Source organism: Arvicanthis niloticus, chromosome 25, assembly GCF_011762505.2.
Source record: "Arvicanthis niloticus isolate mArvNil1 chromosome 25, mArvNil1.pat.X, whole genome shotgun sequence".
NCBI classification, from domain to species: Eukaryota; Metazoa; Chordata; class Mammalia; order Rodentia; family Muridae; genus Arvicanthis; species Arvicanthis niloticus.
Window position 1 is genome coordinate 26,858,700 of NC_133433.1, and position 25,891 is coordinate 26,884,590.

The window sequence follows — 25,891 nt, forward strand, 5'->3', positions numbered from 1 at the left end:
GTCCAACACTTAATGCGGCTCGGGCTTCTTCCTCTCAGGTGTTTAAAGGAAGCCGGCACTACCTGAGTGTCCGCCTCTCCCGGCTCAGCCGCGGACTGGCTGCCGACGTCGCTTGGGTAATCTGATTTCCTGTGACTTCCTTGTCAGGTGCGTCGGGCTGTTCCAGCCGGTGGCATTCGTGGTGTTCAGGTCGCGGGGCCGGGAGCGGAAAGGCAAGCTGGTTCCCGGTGTCTGCGCCTGCGCCGTCCGGTCTTGCGAGTCCGGCTCTTGCCACGCCCGTCACCTACAAGTTCTCAGCGTCCCCATCTCTCTCCGCTCTTGGAACTGCCCGCCGCAGCTTTTCGTCTGAAGCTAGGCATTTCGCTTGTTTCATGACGGCCCAGTTCCGCGAGCCTGATGGAACTGGAGGGAAAAGTGAGAGGCCACTGGGACAGGTTAGAACTGTTGGTGAGCTGATTGAGCAGGGTTTGGAATACTGGTTTAGGCTAGTACGTATGTGACTTGGCAAGTGAGTTGGCCTCAATGAACAGCGTCTGATCACCTATAAAAAAGGGCTGAGTAGCAGTAACTATCCCTCGAGGCTCCGGAGAGGATCAAAGGAAACAGCGCTTGCAAACTTTTATATTTGTGCAGATTCGAGTTGGTCTAGATCCTGTAGATGCTGCGTTGTCGCGATCGCTGGGTTTTGTAATCTATTAAACATTTAGTGAGAAATAATAGGGCATAAGTTGGACATAGAACACTTGCAGAATTGCTGTGTTTGGAAAAAAAAAGATATTCACCACTAGGTGCTGTTTGAGACTGGCGAACAGTTTCGTCAAAAACAAAACAAGCTCATGCTTGAAGGTTTTTGCATCATTTGAAGACTTGGTTTGTGTTCGTTGGTACTTTTTATGGGCTGTATAAGAAGTGAGCTGAAATTCAGATACATATTTGTATTTGGGCCACGTTTGTGAATCGATGGAAATACTTTAATTTTTAAAGAAAATGTTTATCTCTACGTTCTTTATAATGCTTTTTTTGAGGTCAAATATGTATTAAATTTAGGAGTTATGAAAGGAAAGAATACTGCAGTTGTAGATACACGAGTCTAGATGTGAATTGTAGGTAGGCATGGTGGCATACACCTTTAATCTCAGACTTGGGAGGCAGAGGCAGACCGATCTCTCTGAGATCAAGGCCAGCTTAGTCTGCAAAGCAAGTCAAGTCCATACAGATGCTGTCTTAAAAATAAATAAATAATAAATAAATGTATTACAGCATTAATTGAGTGAGTGACTAGAGTTAGACTATGATACAATAGAACAGTAGTAACTAAAAGAGTGGGGGACTTTAGCCAAAAGTAGGAGAGCATTTTTATATTGAAAAACAAAAATCTTTTGAAAGGTAATGTGCATTAGAACCTGGAGAAAGAAGCTTGAACTTACAGGGTGCTTTTGTTGTTGTTATGTGTTTGTTTTCTTTTTATTAATAAAGTGACACCTGGGTGTTGGGGAGAAGGCTGATTGCTTAAAGGTGTTTGCCACAAAACATTCACTCATGCATGAAAGTTTTCCTCTACCTCCACATGAACAGCCATAGCATGTGCTCATGCACCCTCCCCACAGGGTCAGGTAATAAAAAATATTTTAAAATTAAAAAAAAATACCAATTGCATGTAATAATTGTACCTATTTCTGGGATACCCGTGCAGCATTTCAATGCATGTATATAGTGTGTATTCATGAGGAGATTGAAGGAAATGATATTTTTATTTCTCACTACAGACTTACCGTTTCTATGTGTTGGGGCATTGGAAATGTTCTTTATTAGCTGTTTTTGGATACTCACTGTGATGGTTTGTATGTGCTTGGCCCAGAGAGTGGCACTATTAGGAGGTGTGGCCTTTTCGGAGTAGGTGTGTCACTGTGGGTGTGGGCTTAAGACCCTCATCCTAGTTGTCTGGAAGTCAGTCTTCCACTGGCAGCCTTCAGATGAAGATGTAGAACCCTCAGTTCTGCCTGCACCATGTCTGGCTAGATGCTGCCGTACTCCCACCTTGATGATAATGGGCTGAACCTCTGAACCTGTAAGCTAGCTCCAATTAAATGTTGTCCTTTATAAGACTTGCCTTGGTCATGGTGTCTGTTCACAGCAGTAAAACCCTAACTAAAACACTCATTTTTAAAATATTATTATTATTATTATTATTATTATTATTATTATTATTGAGATAGGGTTTCTCTGTGTAGCCCTGGCTGTCCTGGAACTCACTCTGTAGACCAGGCTGGCCTTGAACTCAGAAATCCGCCTGCCTCTGCCTCTCAAGTGCTGGGATTAAAGGTGTGCACCACCACTGCCTGAAGACACTCATTTTGTGAACCAGTTTTCCTACTGTGCTTTAAAAGTTAAAGTTCCTTTTGTTTATGCCCGACACCCACTAAATCAGTCTCTCTGTATCCTTTGCACTTGTCCTGACCCACTCTTCTTTATCTTTGAGATTAGCTTCCATGTATGAGAGCAAGAGAGTACCACCCAAAGTTAGGGTGAGTCTTTCTACCTCCGTTAACAAAAAACACCAAAAACCAACCAACCAACAAACAGTCCTCACAGACATTCATAGATTTGTCTCTTAGGTGGTTCTAAACCTGTAAACTGACAGTTAAGAGGAGCTACAACAGTATTGTTATCTATTTCTCATGTTTGTTGACCATTTGTATAATCTCCCAAGGAGTGGCTATTCAAGCCCTTTTTAAAATGAGATTATTTGGGCTTTTCTTGTTAAACCTTTTGACTACTTAGTACAGTCTAGAAATAAATCTGATTAATAGGTTTTTATTAATTAATTATTTATATATATATATATATTTATTGCTTTGGATGTTTGTGCTTTGGGGGGGGGGCATAGCTTTTTCCATGTATTTTCTTCTAATACTTTAAAGTGCAAAGTCTAATATTACTGCCTTTATTTAAAAGAAATTGGCTGTAAATATGAGCATTTATTTTTATACTTTGTTTGGTTTTATTGGTCTGCATGTCTATTTTTATGTTAGTTCCATGTTCTGGTTATATTGAAGGCAGATAGGGTTAATGCCTTCAGCATTATTCCTGGTGCTTAGGGTTGCTTTGGTCATTTCAAATCTTTTTTGTCTTCATATGAGTTTGGGGATTTTTCTAATTCTGTGAATGTAGTTTTCTATTTCTGTGAAATATCTTATTATTCTCTTTCTTTATTCTTTATTTATTATTTATCTTTATTATTCTCTTTCTTTGTTAAAGATATTCCTAGGTGTCTTCATCTCATTTAGGTTTTGTATGTACTCCGTGCTCATAGCTGGAGATTATACATGTGTATGTGTATATATATATATATATATATATATATATATATATACCTCTCTCTATATATGTATATATACACATGTATATACGTATATATATGTATATATACACATGTATATACATATATATGCACACAGATATATATGTATATATACACAGATATACATATATATGTATATATACATATACATATATATCTGCAGTTTTCACTGTGACTTACTATATGAGGTTGTGAATTTAAATGTGGAATTTTCTACTTGGTGATATTCAGATTTTTTCTGTTTTGTAGCAGCTTGGGTTTCGGGGTTGACAAGTACTTACTTAACCTGTGTAGAACTTGGTCCTTTCCTTAGTTTTAGCTATCTACCTGGGTCCTAGAATGTACACTTTGTGGGTAAGAGAGACTACTGTAATTCTGCTACTAACGTCTCTGAGGAGGTAGTAAAGAAAGCTATAAAGTCAAAAGATGATAAAACTTATTATAAATAAGTCTAGACTATTGGGGTCAGTGCCTTAAACAGTAACAGCCCAAGTTTCAAACCATTATTGGGCCTAGGCAATTTTCTTTAACCTATATGAAAGTTTAAACATTTTATTTATTAGCAGTGTTTAAATACTTTAACAATTTTTGAGATACAGTTCACAGTAACATGTACCATTTTACACTGTGCAGTTCTCTTTCACGTTCCCCAGCTCTGGAAAGCACTAATTTCCCTAACTTTTTGGATTAGCTTACTTTAGGTATGACAGTGGACATGTACTGCCTGGCCATTTGTCATTTTTAATTTAATTTATTATGCTATTTTCCAGGTTCACCCATGTTGTAGCAGGTCTATGCTCTCTGACTGAGTGGTGCTGTATTATATAGTTATATCATTTCTATCTACTGATCAGTTTGGTGGGCATCTAAATCTATCCACTTTTCAACTATTTTGAATGATTCTGCTACTAGTACACAAGCTTTTGTGTGAATGGTGTGTCCTTAGTCTTGTCGCATGTAGTAGTAGATTTGTTGGGTAATATGGTAACATATGTTTAGCTTCTTCAGGAACTACCAGCACTAAATTTTGGTGTATTGAATTTTAAATGATCAAATGTTGGTAAATTATGGTTTAACTCTTATGGTGGATTTATTAGTATAATGATTAAATTTTATACAGCTTTTGATTTTATTATCAACTTTTAATTTTGATTTGATTAAGAAACACCTAGTACATTAGTGAAGTACCCCATTGGCTGTGTCTGAGAGGCTATTTTGAAGGGGTTGGCGTGGTACTGAATAAAAAGGAGGACAGCAGAAACCATGGTGCTCACGGGTATTCCTCTTCCTTTGCTTCCTGTTTGTTGCCACAGGACCAAGTCTTCTGTGCTTTCATAACTTCTTGCAATTATTTCTGATTTCCTTTGAACTGTGAGTCAAAGTCAACTCTTCTTATTGTCAACTGCCTTATTTGTCGGGTATTTGATGGTAGTGATGAGTACATTAGAGAGAGAGTTTATGCAATATTTTTGAAGCTATGCTTTCAGTTGTTTATATTTTAACAGAACTTTTAGTGATGGGAAGAGTAACCAATGCAGTGATATAATAAAGTGCAGGTTGAGGAGTTTAACATCTACTGTGTTACCCAGTGCTGCCACAGAGAAATGCTATTCATTACAAGGAAGTCAGACCTAGTCCTCTATTAGTCAAAGTATGTGCACTGTTACAAAGCTAATCAGCAAGATAATCTTGGTAACAAGATACCATATAATTGTTCTGAGGTGAGAGTCTGGTTTATTCTCTCTTTTATTTATTCCTTTCCTGAATCTGTCACAAAGACTTTGAGATGGCATCTTAACATTATGTAATATGAAGTGATGGTTAAAGAGTCTCTAGATCAGACTTCGAAGCAGTGAACATATGAATGAAAGAAGGGAATCTTACGTAGCTAATTATGTCCTAAGGATAATACAGTCGTATAATCAAATGTCATATTTGACGTTTGACTTGTAGCTTGTTAGTAGTAGTTAGTAGGAAGTGACAGACATTTAGACATCCTATCTTTATACTCCTTCTTATAGATCAAATATTTTATAGCTGCAGTAAAACAGTTTCCTGGGTGGACCTTAATAGAAACTGTGCAGGGTAGCCTGAGTGTGACTTGGGACACGCCTAGGGCTGTCATTATTTGTCAGACATTTGTGTTGATCTCCTGCCATTATTTCATGGAAATGTAAACTTAAGGTACTAATGATTTTTTTTTGTTTTAATAATATATTTCATTTGTTTACTGTGTTTTCAGAGTACATACCTTGAAGCTAGAGACAAGATATTTGTATAATTTCTGGCAAGCCAAGTAATTATTTTAGGGAGTAAGTTCATTCAATATTTTCATAGCCGTGCTTTCATTCATTAATGTTTTAACAAATTTTAGTGACGGTAAGATAAAAAGTGCATTTTAAAATTCTATAATGTCAAAAGAGCAGATAAGCTCTTATGTAAACCAGTTTCTCTATAAAAGAAAATATCTGTATGTATGCTATTATTTCCTAAATCTCTGGAGTGCCTTACTGAAGCAGACACTAATGTTTTCCTTTATTAAGGAATAAATGTTAAGAGTAAAATGTTGAGCATGGTCCATGGAAGATACAGGTTAGATTACAAGTTTGAGTGGCAATTTTATTCTGTATCAGCTTTTTCCTCAAGTTATTTCAAAAGCTAAACCCAATATTTTTTTCATGATTGTAGAGAAAACCTTATCATTCTCACAGTTAAACATTAAAAAACCCTACTTATCTTTGGTATTAAAGATGACTGCCCATACAAAAGAGACTTTAACTTTGTGGTTGTAAAGAGAATAACTGTGTTTCTTTTCCCTTCAGGCATTGAATTTAAAGCATAGGCAATGAAGAAAGAGACAGAATTTTGGATTTTCATCTAAAGAAAATGATAGATAACAACCAAACGTGTGCTGCAGGGGAGGACTCTGTGCCCTACCTAACCTGTATGATTCATGTGCTTGAAGAGTGGTTGGGCGTGGAGCAATTGGAGGACTATCTGAATTTTGCAAACCATCTCTTGTGGGTTTTCACCCCGCTGATACTTTTAATACTTCCATACTTTACCATCTTTCTTCTCTACCTTACTATTATTTTCCTCCATATTTATAAGAGGAAGAATGTGTTAAAAGAAGCCTACTCCCATAACTTGTGGGATGGTGCAAGGAAAACAGTGGCCACTCTGTGGGACGGACACGCGGCGGTTTGGCATGGTAAGTGGGGTGCTGCCGTCTCATGGCCTGGTGTGTAGCACTGACACTGTTGATTGACTGGGAAGTTACTGAAAAATAGACTGGAAGGGATATTTACATGTAACGGACATGTATGTCTTTAAGTGATTTTTTTCTAACTATATTTGCTTCTGTTATAAAGCACTCTTCATTACTATAAACTAAAATATGAAGTTTGATATTTAAGACGTCTATAGAAATGAATTAAAACTGTCAAGACTTCTTGTTTTCTTAAGTCACAGCTTTTACTGTGATGTTTTCATATGTCTGTCATTTTGTTTTTATTTGCTATCCCATTCCTTTTTTTCTTCCCATTTCAACCTGTTGCTGCTCCTCTTCTTTAAGCAGTCCGGCTTCCGTTTCACAAATGTATATATGTATGTATATATTCCATAGCTTCCCTTTGCTCCCTCCTTTCTTTCCCCTTTAGACCTCTTCCTGTCTTTGCGGTCCTCTCTTTCTGTTTCATAGAAAGTGCTTTTTCTTGTTTTAAAGATTGATTGATTGATTGATTGATTGTGTCTGAGTGCTGGTAGAGGCCAGAGGCATGTGTCAGATGGAGCTGGAGTTAGAGACTGTTGCAAGCACCTAACATTGGTGGCAGAAACCGAGCTCTGGTCCTGTGCAGCAGCAGCAAGTGTGCAGAGCTGTCTCTTCAGCCACACTTAGTTTTGTTTTTTGAGATAAGGTTTGGAAATGTAGTCCAGCCACCCTGGACTTTACAATCCTGCTTTGGCTTCCAGAATATTATTGGGATTATAGCAAATGCCACCATGTTTGGCTAGAAAAAGTCTTTTCGTTTTAATTTTACTTCTTAGAGACATATTCCTGGCTGTCCTGGAACTCTTTGTTGGCTCTGAACTCACAGAGATCTGCTTGTCTGCCTTCCATGTGCTGGGATTAAAGGTGCTTGCCATTTCTGTTCTGTTCAGAGTAAATTTGATTCTACCATTGTGACATTTTTAAAAGAGTGAAATATTGAAATAGTAAGCATTAAATATAAGTTGTGACATTTACCCACTTGTTTAATTCATCTAGAAAATTGGGGTGTCTTTCTATTTAAGTGAGGTGGCAACACGCTTCTCTGCAGGAAATGTCCCCTTTCTTTATGGCTTGAGGGGCTCTGATGCTGATGCTTGGTGGCTATCATGAAAATTACCTCTGATTGTCTGTTTTCAAGGACTTGGTGGTTCTCTTGAATTTTTACTTAATTTTTCAACCAGTCCCTTATTTATAAGTGACATGTGTTTGGACTATACAGAAATGCCAAGGATTTGAGCCGGATGTCCCTCAGTCTATTTTGCTTTCAAACTAGAATACCTGAAATGGGATAATTTGTAAATAACTCTCAAAGTCTAAGAGCATGGCACGTGCCTCTGTGGTCCTGGTGAAAGTGTCCTGTGGCTCTGTGCATGGCCTAGATGTGGAGGGAAGCAGGCACCTAGAAAGAGAGAAAACATAAAGAAAACACAATGTTACTAGAGCCTGCTGTTTTAAAGAATCATCACTAACACATTAGCTAGATGACCTGGGATTCATCGACATGTTTCCTCATGTGCTAGTGTTGTGCCCCAATCCTTTTATTTCCCTCCCACTCACCTAGGCTCTAACAGTTCCTTCACCTTCTCTCTGTTCTCCTTTTCCAGTCTCTAGTGACCACTGTTGTAGTATGTATCTTATACATTTTCATTTAAAGATTTAAAACATGCTGTTGTCTTTGTGTTTGGCTTATTTTACTCATTATAGTGTTTATTGTATCTCTGTGTAGCAACAGCTCCTTTGGCTGTGTACCCAGTAGAGGAATTGCTGGGTTTTCTAGTATCAATGCTTCTGTTGGTTTTTTTCGCCCTCAGATTTTCTATATTATTTTCTATAATGGCTGAACTGAATTACAGTTTCCCATTCCTCTTCATTGTGACCAGCATTTGAGGTTCCCCACTACCTCCTGGGATTAAACCTAGGACCTCATTCATACTGGTAAAAGCATCCTACCCCCGAGCTCCATCCCTCTGCATCTCTCTGTTGTCTTTTGACGATAGCCACTATAACTCTGCTGAGTGATATTTTATTGTGGTTTCAACATGCATTTTTCTGGTAATTAGTGAAATGTATTTTTTTTTTTTTTTTTTTTTTTGCTTATTTGTTGACCATTTGTATGTCTATTTTTGAGAAATATACTTAGACCTTGCAGGGTCATTGATTTATAATCCCAGTTCAGGTATACACTTCGTATACAAATAACCACACAGACCTTCATACACATAAAACAAGTAAATTTAAAACAAATTAAATTAAAAAAGAAGGGAAGAGAGCTGTTGTTCTTTAGGCCATTTAAAAGTGTTTGGTTTTGTTGTCTTCTTTCTTTGAGCCTCTTATATATTCTGGATGCCAGACTCATCCAATGTGCTGTTTGTGGATGTTTTCTCGCTTTAGAAGTTCCTTTGCTCTAAAGAAGCTTCTTAGCTTCCTGTAGTCACATAGCCTGTTTTAGTTGCTGGGTCATGGGGTCCTGTCTTAAAAAAAAAAAAAATCAAATAGCCTATTTTTAAAACTAATTTAGTTCCCAAGGAATAAAATTTGCTTCTGGGAGTTTTAATCTATTCGTAAGGTGCTGCCCCATCATCGAGCAGCCTCTTAGTAGATCTCATTTCTTATAACTGCTGCACTGAGTAATTCAACCTCAGCATGCGCATTGGTGAGGAACAAAACACTGTTGAGGAAAAACAGCATTTGGCAAAGATTTCTATAGACTATTGTTGAGCCTCAGAGTGGTTTCAGAGCAGAAGTGTTTTTTTTTTTAGATAGGACCTCTCTGTATAGTCCTAGGAACTTGCTATATAGACCAAGCTGGTCCTGAACTCACAGAAATCCTTGTGAGAAGACAGACTTTGAAATAGACACTTGGTGATATGCATCTCTACTAATATGCTTTTCAGGCTTATGTTTTGTGTGGTAACACTATGTTCATATCAAAATATAATTTTTTTTGTCTGTCAAAAAAATTTTCATTTGCCTTGACTTCTTTAAACCTTACTTCAAGATACATAAACGTTATGTTCTTTTTCTACTTTCCTCCTCAGGAAGCAGGTTCAGAGAAGTGATTTCAGAGGTACAGTCAGAGGATGTAGTCTCTGACAAATGGTTCTAGTCTCCTGCTCAACACTGTATGTCCCATCGGTCCTGCACTGGGGACTCGGAGCCACAAGTCATGGTGTTGAGACTTGCAAACAGGAATCACACTTTGGATGCTTTGGATTCTTAATGTTTGCTCATTACATCCCTCCAGGCCAGTGCATGTCTCAAGGTGCTGCGCCGTCGTATCTAAAACATTTATACAAAGCATTATCCTTGCACTTTGGTGGTCTTTAAAACAGTGACACTTACTGACATTTGTGATACTTGTTAGGAATTTACATTGTCCACCAACATATGCATTGCTTAAATTTCAAAGTAATATATATAAAGCAATTTGAATTTAAGACAATAGAGGTAAATTTAAGTACTATTTTATATTGGAATTCCAAGGTAGTTTTAGATATGTATTTATGGTTCAGAGGCTCATGCTTTAATGTTTTATTATGTTAAAATATTTTGTCTGGATAAGTGGTACTTTTTAAAAAGTTGAGCTTGTGACATAAAAAAGTTATTTGTGTCTATATTTTGATTTTGTTTTACCAAATTTAATGTGTGCTTTTTAAACTTCAGAACTTAAAAAAAAGATCATTATAAAAAGAAAAAGAAAAAGGTGCCTAAAACTTACCATGCATATGAACTTTGTTAAAATTTTGGTTTATTTATCATTTGTATATGTGTGGCCAAATTAAGACTTTACATGCTATTAATCCTTCTCATAAATGTTTAGCAATTTGTTTAGTTACCCGATACTGAACAGGTTTTATTTATTTATAAGGTTTTTACTGCTCAAAAATATCCCTATGCCAGCATCTATTCAGTATTTTATATTATACAATTTACCCTCCGATCATATATACCCTATGATTTTTTTAAAAACTATTCTGTGATTGTTCTATAAAATACAAAGAAACACTAATTTTTAAATAAGTCACTTTGGTTTGGTTGGTAATGAGTGGATGGAGTCTCTGCCCTCAAGTGGCTAGCAGGCTTTTAGCTCAAACTTCTCACTCAGGTTTTTAAAAAAGCATCCTTCCGGGAAAATTGGAATGACACTCTTAAAAGCTGTTCTCAACATTTGTTTCCCTTGAAAATTAATATAATGAAAATCCTCAATGGACATTTTATGTTTTTCAAAAAGTAAAAAAGCATGTGTGATAGCTGAACTGCAATAATCACTCCGTGTGTGTATCGTAGACCCTGAGGTACACTGTTGGCCAGATAAGATTCCTAAGTGTATTCACAGTAGGAGCCTACTTAAGCTAAATACACATCAGCAAGAAAATGTAGTTGCATTCGCAACTAGGTGGCAAATGATTTTTGTAAGAGAGAAGTATGTAAAGCCTTGAGTCTAGGGAGGCTGGTTGTTGTCAGCTGCTCAGGCAGCCTACCCTAGGCACCTAGATGATCCCTTTCTCCACACTTGGCTCCAGCTTCTTGTGCCAGCCCAATGTTGGGCTGGATTCTGTCCCCATCCCTGTGCTTGTTCTATCTACCCTTGGCTGCTTTCCTCTTCCCCAGCCACCCATCGCTGAAGGCTACACTTTCTCCTGCTTGAGTACTGTTCTCACAACTCTGCTCTGGCTTTGACTCCCAGTCCTGGGCCAGACCTGACCTTCCTGGACTCCCAGCACCATTCTGCCACGTCTCCAATCATGTGCCTTGTTTATTCTGTCCTGTATGACTGTAGAACCAAACTACTATATCTAAAAGGAAGGGAAAGGGGGCAGAACTATGGAGAGGAGACGGGACCGGGGAGGCAAAGACAGGTTTTATGTTATGTATTTTATTTGTCTGCAACTTGTCTTTCAAACAGGTTATGAAGTTCATGGGATGGAAAAGATACCAGAAGGACCAGCACTTATAATTTTTTATCATGGAGCTATTCCCATAGACTTTTACTACTTCATGGCTAAAATTTTTATCCACAAAGGCAGAACTTGCCGAGTAGTAGCTGACCACTTTGTCTTTAAAATCCCAGGTAAACTTGATTGTGTGTAGTGATCAAATTATGTGGTAGTCTCTCTTTAGTATTATTTAAAAAGTGTTTGCCTCTTTAGGATAACAAATTTGAAAAACATCTAATTATCTAATTTAAGTAATACTTTTTTTTTAAAAAGTACCCAAAAGTGTCACCTACTTTTTGTTTGTTTTAAAGACAGTCCGGCCAGGCAGTGGTGGCACACGTCTTTAATCCCAGCACTTGTGAGGCAGAGGCAGGCAGATTTCTGAGTTCGAGGCCAGCCTGGTCTACAGAGTGAGTTCCAGGACAGCCAGGGCTATACAGAGAAACCCTGTCTCGAAAAATCTTAAAAAAAAAAAAAAGAAAGAAAAGAAAAAAAAAAAAAAGAAAAACAACAACAACAACAACAAAACCAGTCTGGCTCTATTGCCCAAACTCACCTTGAGTGGGTAATCCCCTGCCTTAGCTTTTCAGAGTCTTGGCTTTCTAGGTGTGGCCACCACTGCTGGCTCTAGCTATACTCCCTCCTCCTTCCTTACCTCCCTCCCTCCCTTGGCTTTAATTGTTCTCTGTCTTCCTTTTTCCTCCTTTCTTCTCCTCCCCTTTCCTCCTTCTCCTTCTTGGTCTCCGTTCTGCTCTCCTCCTTGTTCCTCCTCCTCCTCTTCCTCCTTTTCCCTTTTTCTTTTGATAGTACTGGGGATTAAATCCTAGGAATGAACTCATTAGGCAAATGCTCTCCCACTGAGCTATAGCCCTCCAGTCCTATTTCATTTTCTTTATTAATGGAACTTTAGTCAGCATTTTCTTTCTTTCTTTCTTTCTTTCTTTCTTTCTTTCTTTCTTTCTTTCTTATTTATAATTATTTAAATTTTTTTACAATCTAGTTGATATCCTCTTCCTGGTCTACCCTCTGACTGTTCCTCATCTCATTCCTCCCCCTCCCTCTTTCCTTCCTCCCCCGGCCCCAAGAGGATGTCTCCATACCCACCCCTACCCCACCAGACCTCCCTACTTCCTGGGGCCTCAAGTCTGGAGGGTTATGTGCATCTCCTTTCACTGAGGCCAGACGAGGCAGTCTTCTGTTGTGTATGTGTATCTGTATCAGCCAGTGTATGCTGCCTGGTTGGTGGCTCAGTGTCTGAGAGATCCTGGGCTTACAGGTCTGTTGAAACTGCTGGTCTTCCTCTAAGGTTGCCCTTCTCCTCTGCTTCTTCCAGCCTTTCCCTAATTCAACCCCAGGGGTCCCAGGTTCTGTCCTTTGGTTAGGCGTAAGTATTTGCATCTGACTCAACTCATTGTTGGGCCTCTCTGAGGGCAGCCATGCTAGGCTCCTGTCTGTAAGCACACCAAAGCATCAGTGATAGTGTCAGGCCTTGGGAGCCTCCCCTTGACATGGATCCAATCTAAAGTAATCTCTTAAAAATTGAGACAGGATCTTGCCAAGTTACCCAGACTGGCTTTCAGCTTACAGTCTAAAGTAATCCTTCTGCCTCAGGATACCAAGTTGAGGCAGCCTACCCAACAGCAGTCTTAACTCTTAAAGTTTGTTTACTGTGATACTAGAGATAGAGTACTAAGCAAGTGCTCTGACCTTGAACTGTAGCCCTAACCCAAATCTTGAACTTTTAAGTAGAACTTTAAAAAAATGATACATAGTTTTGTATATAAGGTAGTTAAGTTTTTATATTTTTCTTTTTTAATGCTGTTAAAGTTTAATAGCAAATTAAAAGTGGAGAAAAAATACACATGGTATCTTTGTCTACACTACCTTAAAGAGTATGTGTACACACACTTCTCTTCCAGTGTGTGATTTGCCTCATAGACCTAAGATCCTGAGATTGAATAGTGTTCATCATGACTTTATATCTTTTTAAAAAGTTTAAATTGTTTAAGATAAAATAGTTATTTTTAAAAAAACCATTGAATGAAATTACTGAGAATAAATCTTACTTTCTTTCATCACTAAATCAGTAGAAACCAGCCAGGAGAGTTGATAGTATGTTCCCTGGAGTAATAAAAGCAAAGCTGGCCCAGGAACCAGACTCAAACTCAGCAGTGAGCTAAGGAACAGTCTACTCCAGTGCCTTCTATACATATGGTTAGTGCTTTAGTATATGTTAAAGCATCTGTTTTATGTGTATATGTTAGATCAGATGTAAGGCTTTCTTTTAGAAAGAACATGATGGCTTTCTGTAGATGGGGAACAAAAAGATATCATAATCTTATCATAAGTAGTTATTTTGATTTTTTAAAATAATATTTTCACACATTTACAAACAATTTTGCAGGTTTTGTTTCTCCTAAAGAGTTAATGTAAGCATTACTATCTTACAATGCTTCCTACCTCTGTCAGGTTCTGGAGATTACACCCAGGGCCTTCCACATGCTAGCCAGGCAGTCATGCACTGATCTACCCCACAACCAAGAACAGTTATAATGTGGCCCAAGTGTTTTCCTAACTATTGTTCTCTTATGGAACACAGGTTTGGTTTTAGCTTTTTCTTTTCACAAGTAAGAAATGTTTTTAGGTTTTTCAAAATACTTTTTCCTTTATGCTCATACCATATTTTGACACTGATTTACCTTTAGTCATTTTATAATTTTTTGTGCAAGAGAGAAATTTTGTAATTTATGGACCCTCCCTTCCATTTACTCTGAGAGTAAATCTAATTAAGTAAGTGAGGTTTAGGTGCAGAGTAAGCATTATTTAAATCTTAATGACAGTTAAAATGTTATTTCACCTCTTTAAGGCAATGGGAAGCTATGTTAGTCTGTCCAATTGCACGAACTATCCACATTCTCTGTCTCAAGCAGGAAAACATGTACACTGACAATCACATACAGTTCCACTGTAGGATTTTTATTAAAGTATTTCTTTATTGACAGGATGTCTTTCATGCAAGAGTAACCACAGTTTGAAACACTTAATAATATTAAGATTTGGACTTAGCTTTTCTTGAGTTAAATTACCTTTCTCAGTTGGTTAGAAACTGTCAATGATATTTGCTGCTGTTATAAAATTTTAATTGTAGGATTAGCATCATTTAATTTTTTTATTTCAATAGATTTGATTATAGTCTTAGCTAATTTTTGGTATGGCTTAACATAGTTGGATTTACATTGTCTCAGGTGGTTCTTTGTCATAGGGTTAGTGGGAGATTAGGTTTTTGGTTGCTGATGAGAAGTCATCTGTGATTGTTTTAACATACATGAGAACATATGTGGCTTGAAATTCAGTTAAAGGGACGTGGGATTGGACATAGTGCAGTGGGAACCTTTGTTGTGTGACTTTGAACATGTTACCTACTTTAAGCCCAAGTTTTGTCATTTGTAAGATGGGGGGAAGACTCCTCACTTTTCATGAGATTTTTCATGATAGTTTTGAGTTTTAATTAAGAGTTAAAAAATATAAAGTAGCCCTAGTAAGGAGGTAATTAGTCAGGAAGTAATTAATAGTAGATGATCAGTAAGATATATATTATTTCATAAGTCAAACAGGTCTTATGCTTTAAGAGCTATTGACTTAAAGTTTATAAAAAGTATGGGTAGTAGATTGCATAGGTCATGAGTTTTGCTCTGAAAGAATTGGACAAGATCAAGATATATCTTTGTGAATATGTTTTTTACAGGGTTCAGTTTATTACTTGATGTATTTTGTGCTCTTCATGGACCAAGAGAAAAATGCGTTGAAATCCTGAGGAGTGGTCACTTGTTAGCTATATCACCAGGCGGGGTTCGAGAAGCCTTACTTAGTGATGAAACCTACAACATCATATGGGGTAATCGTAAAGGCTTTGCTCAGGTTGCAATTGATGCAAAAGTGGTGAGTCATCAAATAATTATTCAAGCAAAGCTTACTTGAATTTCAAAGAAATGCTTAAAAAGTGAGCCAGAGTATATGAAACCAGATTCTTATAACAATGTGTAAGCATGTTTGAAACTTGGCAAGTATCCAACAAGGTTTTGTTTCTCAGTTGTAAATTCCACTTTCCTCTTTATGAGATTCGTAGTTCTATACATAGCCCCACCATTATTTCAGATACTCTTTTTTTTTATTTTTTTTATTTTAATGATATAATCAGCTCATTCTATGTATTTTAAACCTTTGGTAACCTTGACGTGAATGAGTTGGTGTGTCATGTACCATGTGACTAATGTCATTTTTCATGAAATGTGGTTAGCTATTTTATAATATAAGGATAAGAAGTGGACAGTGTAATAAATATTTACAGCACTTTTCAAATGAATTCATCAGTAAAATTAAACATACTTGGGAGATCCAATGTAGTTAATTGTTCTTCCTAGACCAACTGTTAAGAATGTGCTTTTGATGGTTAATGTGTTTTGTTTGTTTGTTTTTTTGCCTTTGAAAAGTATTTCTTAGTCTCTTGTTCTCAATTATGTCCTAAGAACATTGCTGTCCCTTGTTGGACTCTTGTTCTTTTCTCCAAACTTACAGGTTGAGTCAGCTGCAGTCACTTTCAGAGTTCAGGTTGCTGTCATTAGAGAGCAGTGTGCATCTTTGGTTTTACTGTGCATCATTTAAATATAGACTGTTGAATAAAACAGAAAGCTTGTGGGTAGCTCATTCTAACCAAAGAATAATATCTAAAGAGGAATGGATATTTTTATGTTTGAATTACAACTTTACTGTTAAACAGAATTCTCTAAAAACCTCAGTGGTTCTTTTGTCTCTGGTACCTATGCATATTCTTATATGTGACTCCTAGAAGAAATTGTTATAGTGCTATAATATGGGTTCCTAGTTAAATTAATCTACTTCCTAACTTTTAAAATATATGTGTTAAAAGAGTAAAGATTATAAGTTCTTTAAGTACAGGAATTTTATATTTAAATCTTTAGTGCATTATCTACTTTGAGTAGGATTTAAGTATTTGTTGAATTGATTTTTTTGTCTTAATCATAGATTACTTAACTCAGAAAAAAGCTTTTTAATCTGCACTTTTGTTTTAGTAATAAAGAAAACTGACTAATAACGCATTTTACCTATTTTTCAAGAGTTTTCTAAGTACAGATGTAGAAATCAGAACTGTAGATTGTGAGTAATAATTGTATACAAAAGGCTGCATGTAGCTGTGCAAAATTAAGAGTAGTCAGTGTAATAATTTAATGTAAGAATAACTAAAATTGTAATCTAAAACAAAGCATTGACTCATTTTCTGTAAGTTTATAGTTTGAAAGATTTGTTTTTATATTTCAGATAAAGATAATAAAAACAACTTTGAATCTTATTAGTTTATCATGGAATCTTAATTGTTCATTCTTATGTTTGTAGTTTTAAGGAGGATGTTGCTTGGGACACCTAACAAAGAGAAAGGACAAAAGAACTTGAATTCAAAAGAATAAGAATTCAGATTCTTGAATTTCTTGGTAACTTTTTAAGATAATCTAGATAATTTAATTAAATTTTTTAAAATAAAATTCCAAAAAATTGAGAAATAGCCTTCTATACATTTAAATTAAATACAAAATTTTAATGCCATGAATTTACTAATCACATTATAAGTCTGATAACTAGTGTGCAGCACTTTTGAGGTTTGTCTCAGGGCTTCATATGACAATATTACATTACATGAGTAATATTCCAATGCAGTGGTTCTCAACCTGTGGATTGCCTGAGGCCATCAGAAAACAAAGATGTTTACCTTACAATTCAGTAGCAACATTACAATTATGAAGTGCAGTGAAAATAATTTTATGGCTGGGGCTCATTACAACATTAGGAACTGTATTAAAGGATCACAGTGTTAGGAAAATTGAGGACCACTGCTCTAATTTTATAAATGAGGAGACTAGGCAGAGAAACTAAACTAGACATACTAAAAGGAACTAAAAGGGGAGTCGAATTGTAGTTCATAAAATATTACCAGAAAATATGTAAAGGTCATTTGGAAGGGACAGACTTTTATATGTACCAAATACCGTTCTTTATTTTGTGAATTCCTAAAGATTCTGTTTAGGTAGCTTTACATATGGTTGAAGAAAAATTAGTTTATTTAATTAAAAACAAACAACAAATGTAAAGAAAGGAACATTGTATTTAGCAATTATTTATTTGCATTATTATACTTTATCCATAAAACTTTGAGATAAAGGTAATTACTGTTTTACTCTTCATGTGAAGAAAGTGAGGCTTAGGTTTGATAAGCAACTTGTTTAGTATTTTCTATATTTCTAGTAACAGAAATAGGAGTCTAAGCCTATGCTAAACTGATGCCCCAAGAATACATATATGTGGGCGCATATTGTGCAATTATACACATGTGCATACATCTTGCTAGTGTGTATCTTCAAGAATGAAAGCTTGATGCACTTAAAAACTGTAGGTTCAGATTACAATATGAAAGACTGAGCCAGCTAGGGCAGGCTTTCTTCTATGAAGTGGCTTCTAGAATGTTCTGCTCCAGAAGTTTAGCTTTTTAAGCAGAGTGGAACCTAATCATCTTGATGACGTGCACACTTTAATACAGGGTTTTGGAATCATGCTGGTCTGTAGACATGGCCAGCAGTTGCACTCAAGGACACAGTATATCTGTGAGCTGAAAGGCTTTTTTTTGGTCCTTTTGTGTATTCTGAGTGCTGAGTTGTGGGAATGAAACTTTTAAAACAGTAGAATTCTATCCATTTTACTTTACAAAACTTGTAATGTCTTAGATAGTAGGTGTTTTTTTTTTTTTTTTTTTTTTACCAAAAAATTAGTGTCCATTATCATCTTCATATAGTAGTTTCATGAATTAACCTCATCAAATTTTACATTCTTCACTTGACAGCTTTGTCTGCTTCTCTAGTGTTGAGACTACTGCTGCCTGTTTCTGGCCTCTGTATTTACAGAGCATATTTCATTAGAAGTCTTCCTGTTCTGTATCCATTGTCTTGTTAGTTCATCCATAACTATCTTTTATCTCATCCATTCCAGGAACTTTCCTGGCAAGGCATACAGCAGTGAAGGAAATGGTATTATTAGGTGTCCCTGAGTGTAGTAGACGGCTAGTAGTAGATTACTAGTTCAATGTGAGGATATGTTTTATTAAGTTTATCCTTGTGATTTCTAGTCTCTAAAACTGAATTGAAAACACGTAGACCATCATTATCTAAAACCCTGCTTGTAAAGGTATATTGTTCTGTAAATAATGTGAAACCTCATGAATGTGTGTACACATACATACATATAGTTTTATCTATTTAAAACATTTCATTCAGTATATTTGTTTATATATGAAAGTGTTTTATTCAATTTTGATATATTTTATATATTTGATATATTTTATATACTGTTTATAACACCATAACCTTCCTATATTATATTTTATAATATTTCATTATTTTATGACACTTACCTAACATTTCTATTATTAAATATCACATTTAACCATTGATGTTCATGGAACACCTTATAAACTTGTTATCTAAATTCATTAATTTATAAACTTTTTTATGAGTTACTGATTCCATGCTGAAACCTATCATTTAATTTATATAAAATTTCCATTTGTCTTAGTTACTTTTCTGTTTCTGTCACTAAATGCCATGATAAAGATAGCTTATAAAAGAAAGCACTTAATTTTGCACTCAATTCCTGAGGGTTACAGTCCATAACCATCATGGCAGGGAGAGTTCACATCTGATCCAGGAGCTGGAGGCAGAGAGAGCTGAGACTGGTGTGGGCTTTTGAAACCTCAGAGTCTGCCATCAGTGACACACCTCCTCCAACAAGGCCCCACCTCCTAATTCTTCCCAAGTGGTTCTACCATCTGGGGACTGAGAATTCAAATGTATGAGTTTAGAGGGGTCATTCTCAGTAACCAGCATACCCCTTCAAAGTGCCTTTGTCTCGTAGCTTCTTCAATGAGCACATTATTTAGGAACTAGTAAAACTAATTTACCATATTCATTTCATTTAATGAAGTCAATGAATACAATAATCTTTGAGTTTCTAGGGTTTATCTATAAGGAAAATTGGTAGATGAAATATAGAGGATAGCCATTTCAGTTTATATTTTCATAAATGATCAAGTCAAATTTAGTCTGATAAATCACACCACCTTACATATATATGCCTTTAGTGTTAAAATCTGGTTTTAGGATTTCAAATGTTCCCCTCAAAAAAGTTGCCTTAGTGACTCAATGGAGACATTAAGTGGATTTATTTATTTACTTTTTAATTCAAATTCTTTTCTTTAGCCCATTATTCCTATGTTTACACAAAATATTCGAGAAGGATTTAGATCACTTGGAGGAACAAGTAAGTTCTCATTCATATGGTTTTTAATTATAGTGTAATACATAAAACATTTGGGGTTTTAAACCCTATTAGGTAAACTTTTGATTTTTTCGTATTTGTTTTTGTTTTGAGACAGGGTCTCATTGTGTAGTTCTGGCTGTCCTAGAACTTACTGTATAGACCAGGCTGGTCCCAAATTCAGAGATCCCTCTGCCTCTGCCTCTGTCTGATTCTGCCTCTTGAGTGCTGGGGTTAAAGGCATGCAATATTATTCCTGGTGACTTTTGAATAATTAATTTTAGAAATGAATATTTTGATACTGTTCTATATAAACTCTAGGGATAATTGGCTCTAAGTAATGGCGGTTATTATTTTGTAGGGACTGGGCATTGAGACTGTGTTATTATGTAGCCAGACTGGCCTCAATTTTGTAATTTTCATGTTTCAGCCTCCTGAGTTCCAGGGAGATACTGTTTTTGTTAAGAGTATTCTATACATACTAAAATTTATTTGAATGGGCTTTTTAAAACTTAAAAGTGATTCATCTAATATATTGTGTTGATAAGATTTAGAACACTTTTATGTACTATCAACTAAGGAAATTAGCTTTAAGGTAGGATGACTTACATGGTGAACTAAGGTTGGCATCACAGAAGATGGAGATGTCATTTGCTTTGGTTTATCCTGTTATTTTACAGTAAGTTCCTTTATCTGTGGTTAGATTACTAATTAAAAATTCACTTTTAATATAGTATAGGGATAAAAATTAGGATGTATTTTTTTATGTCTCTTAGTTTGGAACATTCAGCATGTTTTCTCCCTGTGATTTATCTATTAGTTCACTTGACTATATTTTATGTAACTGTTGCTGTTCCTATCCACATAGAAACCCTTTGGCAAGCCTTCAATTCCTATTGTTTTAACTCTTTTTTATATTTAACTTTGGAAGTTTAATTTTCTGTTATTCTTTTTCATAATAGCAAATCAAGTTATTACAGAAATTCTGTTTGTTTTTTATTATGTTATTTTCAAGATTTTATTGGCTGCTTTTCAATTTTACTTAATTTTAAAGTTCAGTGTCCCTAAATTAAGTGTCTTTTTTTTATTTTAACATATATTCATTCGTTCATTCATTTACTTTTAAGGCAGAGGCTCACTGTTGTGACCCTGGCTGCTTTGGAACTTGTTATGTAGACTAGTCTGTCCTTGACCTCACAGAGATCCACCTACTTCTGTCCACCTCCTCACCAGTGCTGGAATAATAGGTGTGCATCACCACACCTGGCTAACTCATATTTGTGAGTGTTGCTTTGGTTGTGATATTAAATTTTGTGTTTTTCTATGTAATCAGTGTTTTCAATATGTAACTACGTATTTCATGAAACTTACCTTTTTGGATTCTATTGATGCAGTTTTTGTTTTTTAATCTTCTCCACTTACTTATTTTTAATACATTTAAATTCATTCCTGCTGAGTTTGAAACCCAGTTGTGTATAGTAGGCCAGTGCGTGGTGTCTGCAGAGAGTCTTCTCTTGTCTTTGTTGTACATGTACATCACTTGCTATGCATCCCTAAACATCTCAGCTTCCCGCTCTTGCTGGCACTCATTAGCCTCTGTTGAGCAGTAATAGTAACGGGTTGTTAGTCTTTTAATAGTCCTACATTTTTAACATGTTACTGTTACTTGGCCTTTCAACAAATCAATTTGGTTTTTCTTTTCTTTTTGGATTTATAAAAAATGAGAGCGAAGCACAGGAAATTGTTGTGTGTCCCTTCAGCAGTCTCTAGGGTTCACCCTTAATGATCACACTGCACCAGTGTGTTACAACTGATGAGAAGCTTCCTTTTAAGAACTGCTGTGCTAGTTATGTAGCTCAGTGGAAGAGCACTTGCCTAGCATAGAGCAGGTACTGGATTCAGTGTCCATGTCCCCCCACTCCGAAACCTACTCACGTACACACACACACACTTACACACATACACCTACACACACACACACACAGGCACACATACACACACACATACACACACACATACACACACACATACACACACACACACATACAGAAATTGCAAAGAGTTGATATTTTCGCCACCTTCCTGCAAGTCTTATGTAATTACTTAGAAAGTTTACAGTTATATGCATAGCATACGAATAAAAATGATTTTGCTTACTTTAAAACAGGATTATTTAAGTGGCTTTATGAAAAATTCCGCTATCCATTTGCTCCAATGTATGGAGGCTTTCCTGTAAAGCTGCGGACCTTCTTAGGTGATCCCATTCCATATGACCCAAAGGTAACAGCAGAAGAATTAGCTGAGAAGGTAATTTGTGTTTTCTTTCTTAGTCTTAGGCCAGATTTTGTTTTAAATTATTTGAAGTTTCACTGTTTACGTATTATATGTGAGAAATGATCAAAGAGTGGATTTGCCCCATTGGAAAGATTTGACCTGGTGACATTTTTGCTGACATGAGTTGGATGGGCGTATATTATACACAATTAGTGTTTAGAAGCCCAGGATAGATTTATTGGCATTTGTAGGAAATCTAGAAATATCTTTTTATATCTGAATTTTTAATTTAAGAACTAGGGTTAAGGAAAAAAGCCAGAACAGATGCTAAAGACTTAGAAGTCAGGTATTGTATAGTTGTTGTAGTGGCTTTAAAGTTTACAAGGTAGACAGGCAAGGAAACATCATTTGGGTAGTGAGGATTTTTTAAATGTTGGAGTAATCAGTAATCTTGTAAAGAGACGAAGAATCATAAGAATGAGAAAAGACTACTCAGCTTAGATTTAAGATTTGAGAGAGTCTAAAACAATGAAAAAAGAGCCATAAACACTGTGTTGTTGAATAGCCTAGAGAGTAGGATGTGTATAGGCCTCTGTAGTTGCTGTTTTGTCATACTGCTATCAAAGCCAGGGCCTGGCTCATGCTAGGCAAGTGCTCTACCACTGAACCACATGTCGTGTGTGTTTGTGTTTTGATTATAACTTTTATACCACTCTTTATATACTACATTAGTGGGATTCATTTATAACATTTTGAATTGTGGTAGAAAATATGTAGAATTGCTGGGCGTGGTGATGCACCATTAATGTGCCATTAATCCTCTGGGAGAAGGGGTGAGCGGATCGCTGGGAATTTGTAGCCAACCTGGTTTACATAGTGAAACCCTGTCTTAATCAAAACAAGATGAAACAAAACAAAAATAGGCAAACTTACAGTTCAGTTCTGCTAAACACATCCATGTTGTTGAACAAAAGATATTTTGAAGATTTTTACCATGAAAAACTGGGTTTATCCCCACTGAACACCATCTTCCTATTTCTCCCTTTACTAAGCCCCTGACAAGGCTCTGAAACCTGAAATGCTAACATTGCTAGAAGAAAACACAGGTAGTGTCCTGTGAGACGTGGGTGGGGAGAGAAGTGCTTCCGCATGTAGTATTGCATGAATCCTACAAGATGATCTGAACCAAAGATGAACCAATAGTGGCTTTCCTTTTGTTTCCTAAATAGACCAAAAATGCTGTTCAAGCTTTGATTGACAAGCACCAGAGGATCCCGGGGAACATTAGGAGTGCTCTGCTGGACCGCTTTCATAAAGGGCAGAAGGCTGATTAGCAGACAGTTTAATGTGTTTGTACGACAAGTTTGCATCTGTGGTACTGCCTTTTAAATTTTTGTAGATTGTATAATAGTGTTTTTAAAACATCATAGTAATGAACATTTTTCTTTAGAACTTAAACTTTATATGGTTAATCCTATCCCTTCAATCAGTTGTGTCAAATTTAATAAGTAACTCATCACTTGCTTGACTCAGAAAATAATCATGTTGCATTTGCAATCTTTATACGCACAGAATCTTAGAGTTAAGTCTTTCCTGATATCAGCAGTTTAGGTTAGGCAGACTTTACTAAATTATACTTCTTATGGCTGTGTCTGTTGTGCCAATATGATAGTAAGAGATATATGTGTTAGGGTATAGCACTTGCTTAATTTAGATGAGTGATGCCTTTATGTAACTGTGCTTCATTCCACTCACAACTGCTGGTAAGTTGTGGATCGCTTTTGCACCTCAATGATTTATGTTAAGCATGATAATACTGTGGTGATGAACATTATTTTAAGTTGCTTCTATCTACTGTGATATATCCATATCTGATATATCTGATAGATATCTGTAGTGCGAAATATGTAATTGAATTGATTCCTGAATCCTTTAGGAGTTATGTACATGTTTTGTCCATTGGATGTTTCAGCTACTTCTTCAGGTATGATGTCCAGTTGCCAAGCACATTTAAAGAGATGTACTATTTTATAAATCAAATCATTGTTATTTGTATTATTTATTAACTGAATTGTTTAGTATTTATTTTAAACAAGTATCTAAGTAAATTTATAGGATGAGTTGTCAGCACAGTGTTTTATGGTGTAAAGATAAAATCATGGGCATGCTCTGGTTCGTGGTAGAAGCTAATTCTAAGCTGAGGAATAACAAACTAAGGAAGCTATGGTCTTCCCTCAGTATCAGGGCTCACTTTCTGTGCTTTGCAGCTAGTCCCTTGGTTATTATTTCAATAAAATGTACTTGAATGATGAATTTCTGTAAACATGGAGCCCTCTAAAAATGTAATTGTTTTGATATGTTGTCTTCTTGAAAACTTATTTTAAAAGTATTTAAACATCAAAGTATCATCAATTCACTGCAGTATATCTACTTCCGGCTTTGTAGTACTTGGGTTTTATATGGACTTTTTAACAACAAGTGTATATTTATATATGTATAATGTATATAAAAATGATGTGAAAATAAAGCTGAATTGAATCTCCTTGTCTGGTAAAATTGTGTGTGAGACATAGTTTTAAAATGATATTCTTGATATTCTTCAAAATTCTCTCCATATTTGTCATTCATTTCTTTTAACCACAATAAATACATAGTATGCTTCCTATGTAGTAAGCGTATATCAGGGACAATTTCAGAGAAAGGATTTAATTTTCTGTCACCCCCTCCATTAGGGAATTTTACTTGGTTCAAAGCTGTTAAGTATTTCCAAAATGAATGAATAAAAGACTATAAAGTGAACAAGAAAACTATTTTTGGAGAATTAGTTGGTTCTAAATATTGAAGAAAGAGTGCCATTTGTTGCTAATGTTGAAAAAGTAGTCATTTTTCAAGTGTTTAAGTATTACTGTTCTCTTTCAAATGATCATAGGTCCCTGGTACTCTCAGTGTCAGAATCCCATTCTGATCGATACCTTTGTCTCTGTGCTGCTTGAACTTAAGACCCGGTGCCAACATGAAGGGATTTTGGAAACTTAACTCTGGTCTGCTGTGCAGAAAGAAGTTTTAGACTATCTTTTAAAACCATCTATTTAGAAAAAAGAATCGTAAACTTTTCAATATTGCACTCATAGTAGAAGTACCCCCTGTCTTCCACCCATAGTCCAGTCAGCAATTGTTAGCATGTCACTTTGTTCTGTTACTTTCACAGGCTCCTTTTCTCATCCACATGCATATCTAGGGGTTGGTTTGGTTGTTTGGTTTTCTTTCTTTTCTTTTCTTTTTTTTTTTTTTTTTTTTTTTTTTTTTTTTTTTTTTTTTTTTTTTTTTTTTTTTTTTTTGCTCCTGAACAATGAGCAATCAATAAGGAAATTGTATCAATTTTTATCAACTTTTATGTACAGATCATACATTAGTTTTCATGGATTGTCAAGATGGCTTAGCAGGCATCTTAGTTTAGATTTTATTGCTGTGAAGAGATACTGTGACCAAGGCAACTCTTATAAAGGCAAGTATTTAGTTTAGGATAGTGTACAGTTTTTGAGGTTTAGTTCATTATCATTGTGGTGGGAAGAATGGCATCTTGCAGTAAGACTTGATGCTAGAAGAGCTGAGAGTTCTACATCTTCATCTGAAGCAGCAGAAAGAGACTCTGATTTCACACTGGGCAGAGCC

General features: G+C 35.9%; 1 protein-coding gene across 8 annotated transcripts; it reads left to right on the plus strand.

The window, feature by feature from the left end:
* Positions 1-4: 4 nt before the first annotated feature.
* Positions 5-24,775, plus strand: Tmem68 (transmembrane protein 68). 8 transcript variants are annotated; one of them, XM_076924274.1, is made up of 8 exons: positions 41-147; positions 5,604-5,673; positions 6,184-6,572; positions 11,539-11,703; positions 15,315-15,508; positions 19,888-19,948; positions 22,113-22,252; positions 23,449-24,775. In XM_076924274.1, exons 3-8 carry the CDS (start codon positions 6,248-6,250, stop codon positions 23,551-23,553), a joined length of 990 nt encoding a protein of 329 aa, XP_076780389.1. In that variant the 5' UTR covers positions 41-147; positions 5,604-5,673; positions 6,184-6,247; the 3' UTR covers positions 23,554-24,775. The 8 variants fall into 8 exon arrangements, with proteins under 8 accessions (XP_076780392.1, XP_076780387.1, XP_076780389.1 ...); XM_076924276.1 differs by lacking the exons at positions 41-147; positions 5,604-5,673 and adding exons at positions 247-434; positions 4,675-4,732; XM_076924273.1 differs by lacking the exon at positions 41-147 and adding an exon at positions 247-434.
* Positions 24,776-25,891: the final 1,116 nt, after the last annotated feature.

What these genes read in the sequence shown, in the direction of transcription:
- Tmem68 (XM_076924277.1), top strand. Translation starts at nt 6,248, where the DNA reads ATGATAGATAACAACCAAACGTGTGCTGCAGGGGAGGACTCTGTGCCC. An exon ending in ACACGCGGCGGTTTGGCATG is followed by an intron (nt 6,573 to 11,538) that starts GTAAGTGGGGTG and finishes TCTTTCAAACAG; the next exon opens with GTTATGAAGTTCATGGGATG. An exon ending in TTGCAATTGATGCAAAAGTG is followed by an intron (nt 15,509 to 19,887) that starts GTGAGTCATCAA and finishes TCTTTTCTTTAG; the next exon opens with CCCATTATTCCTATGTTTAC.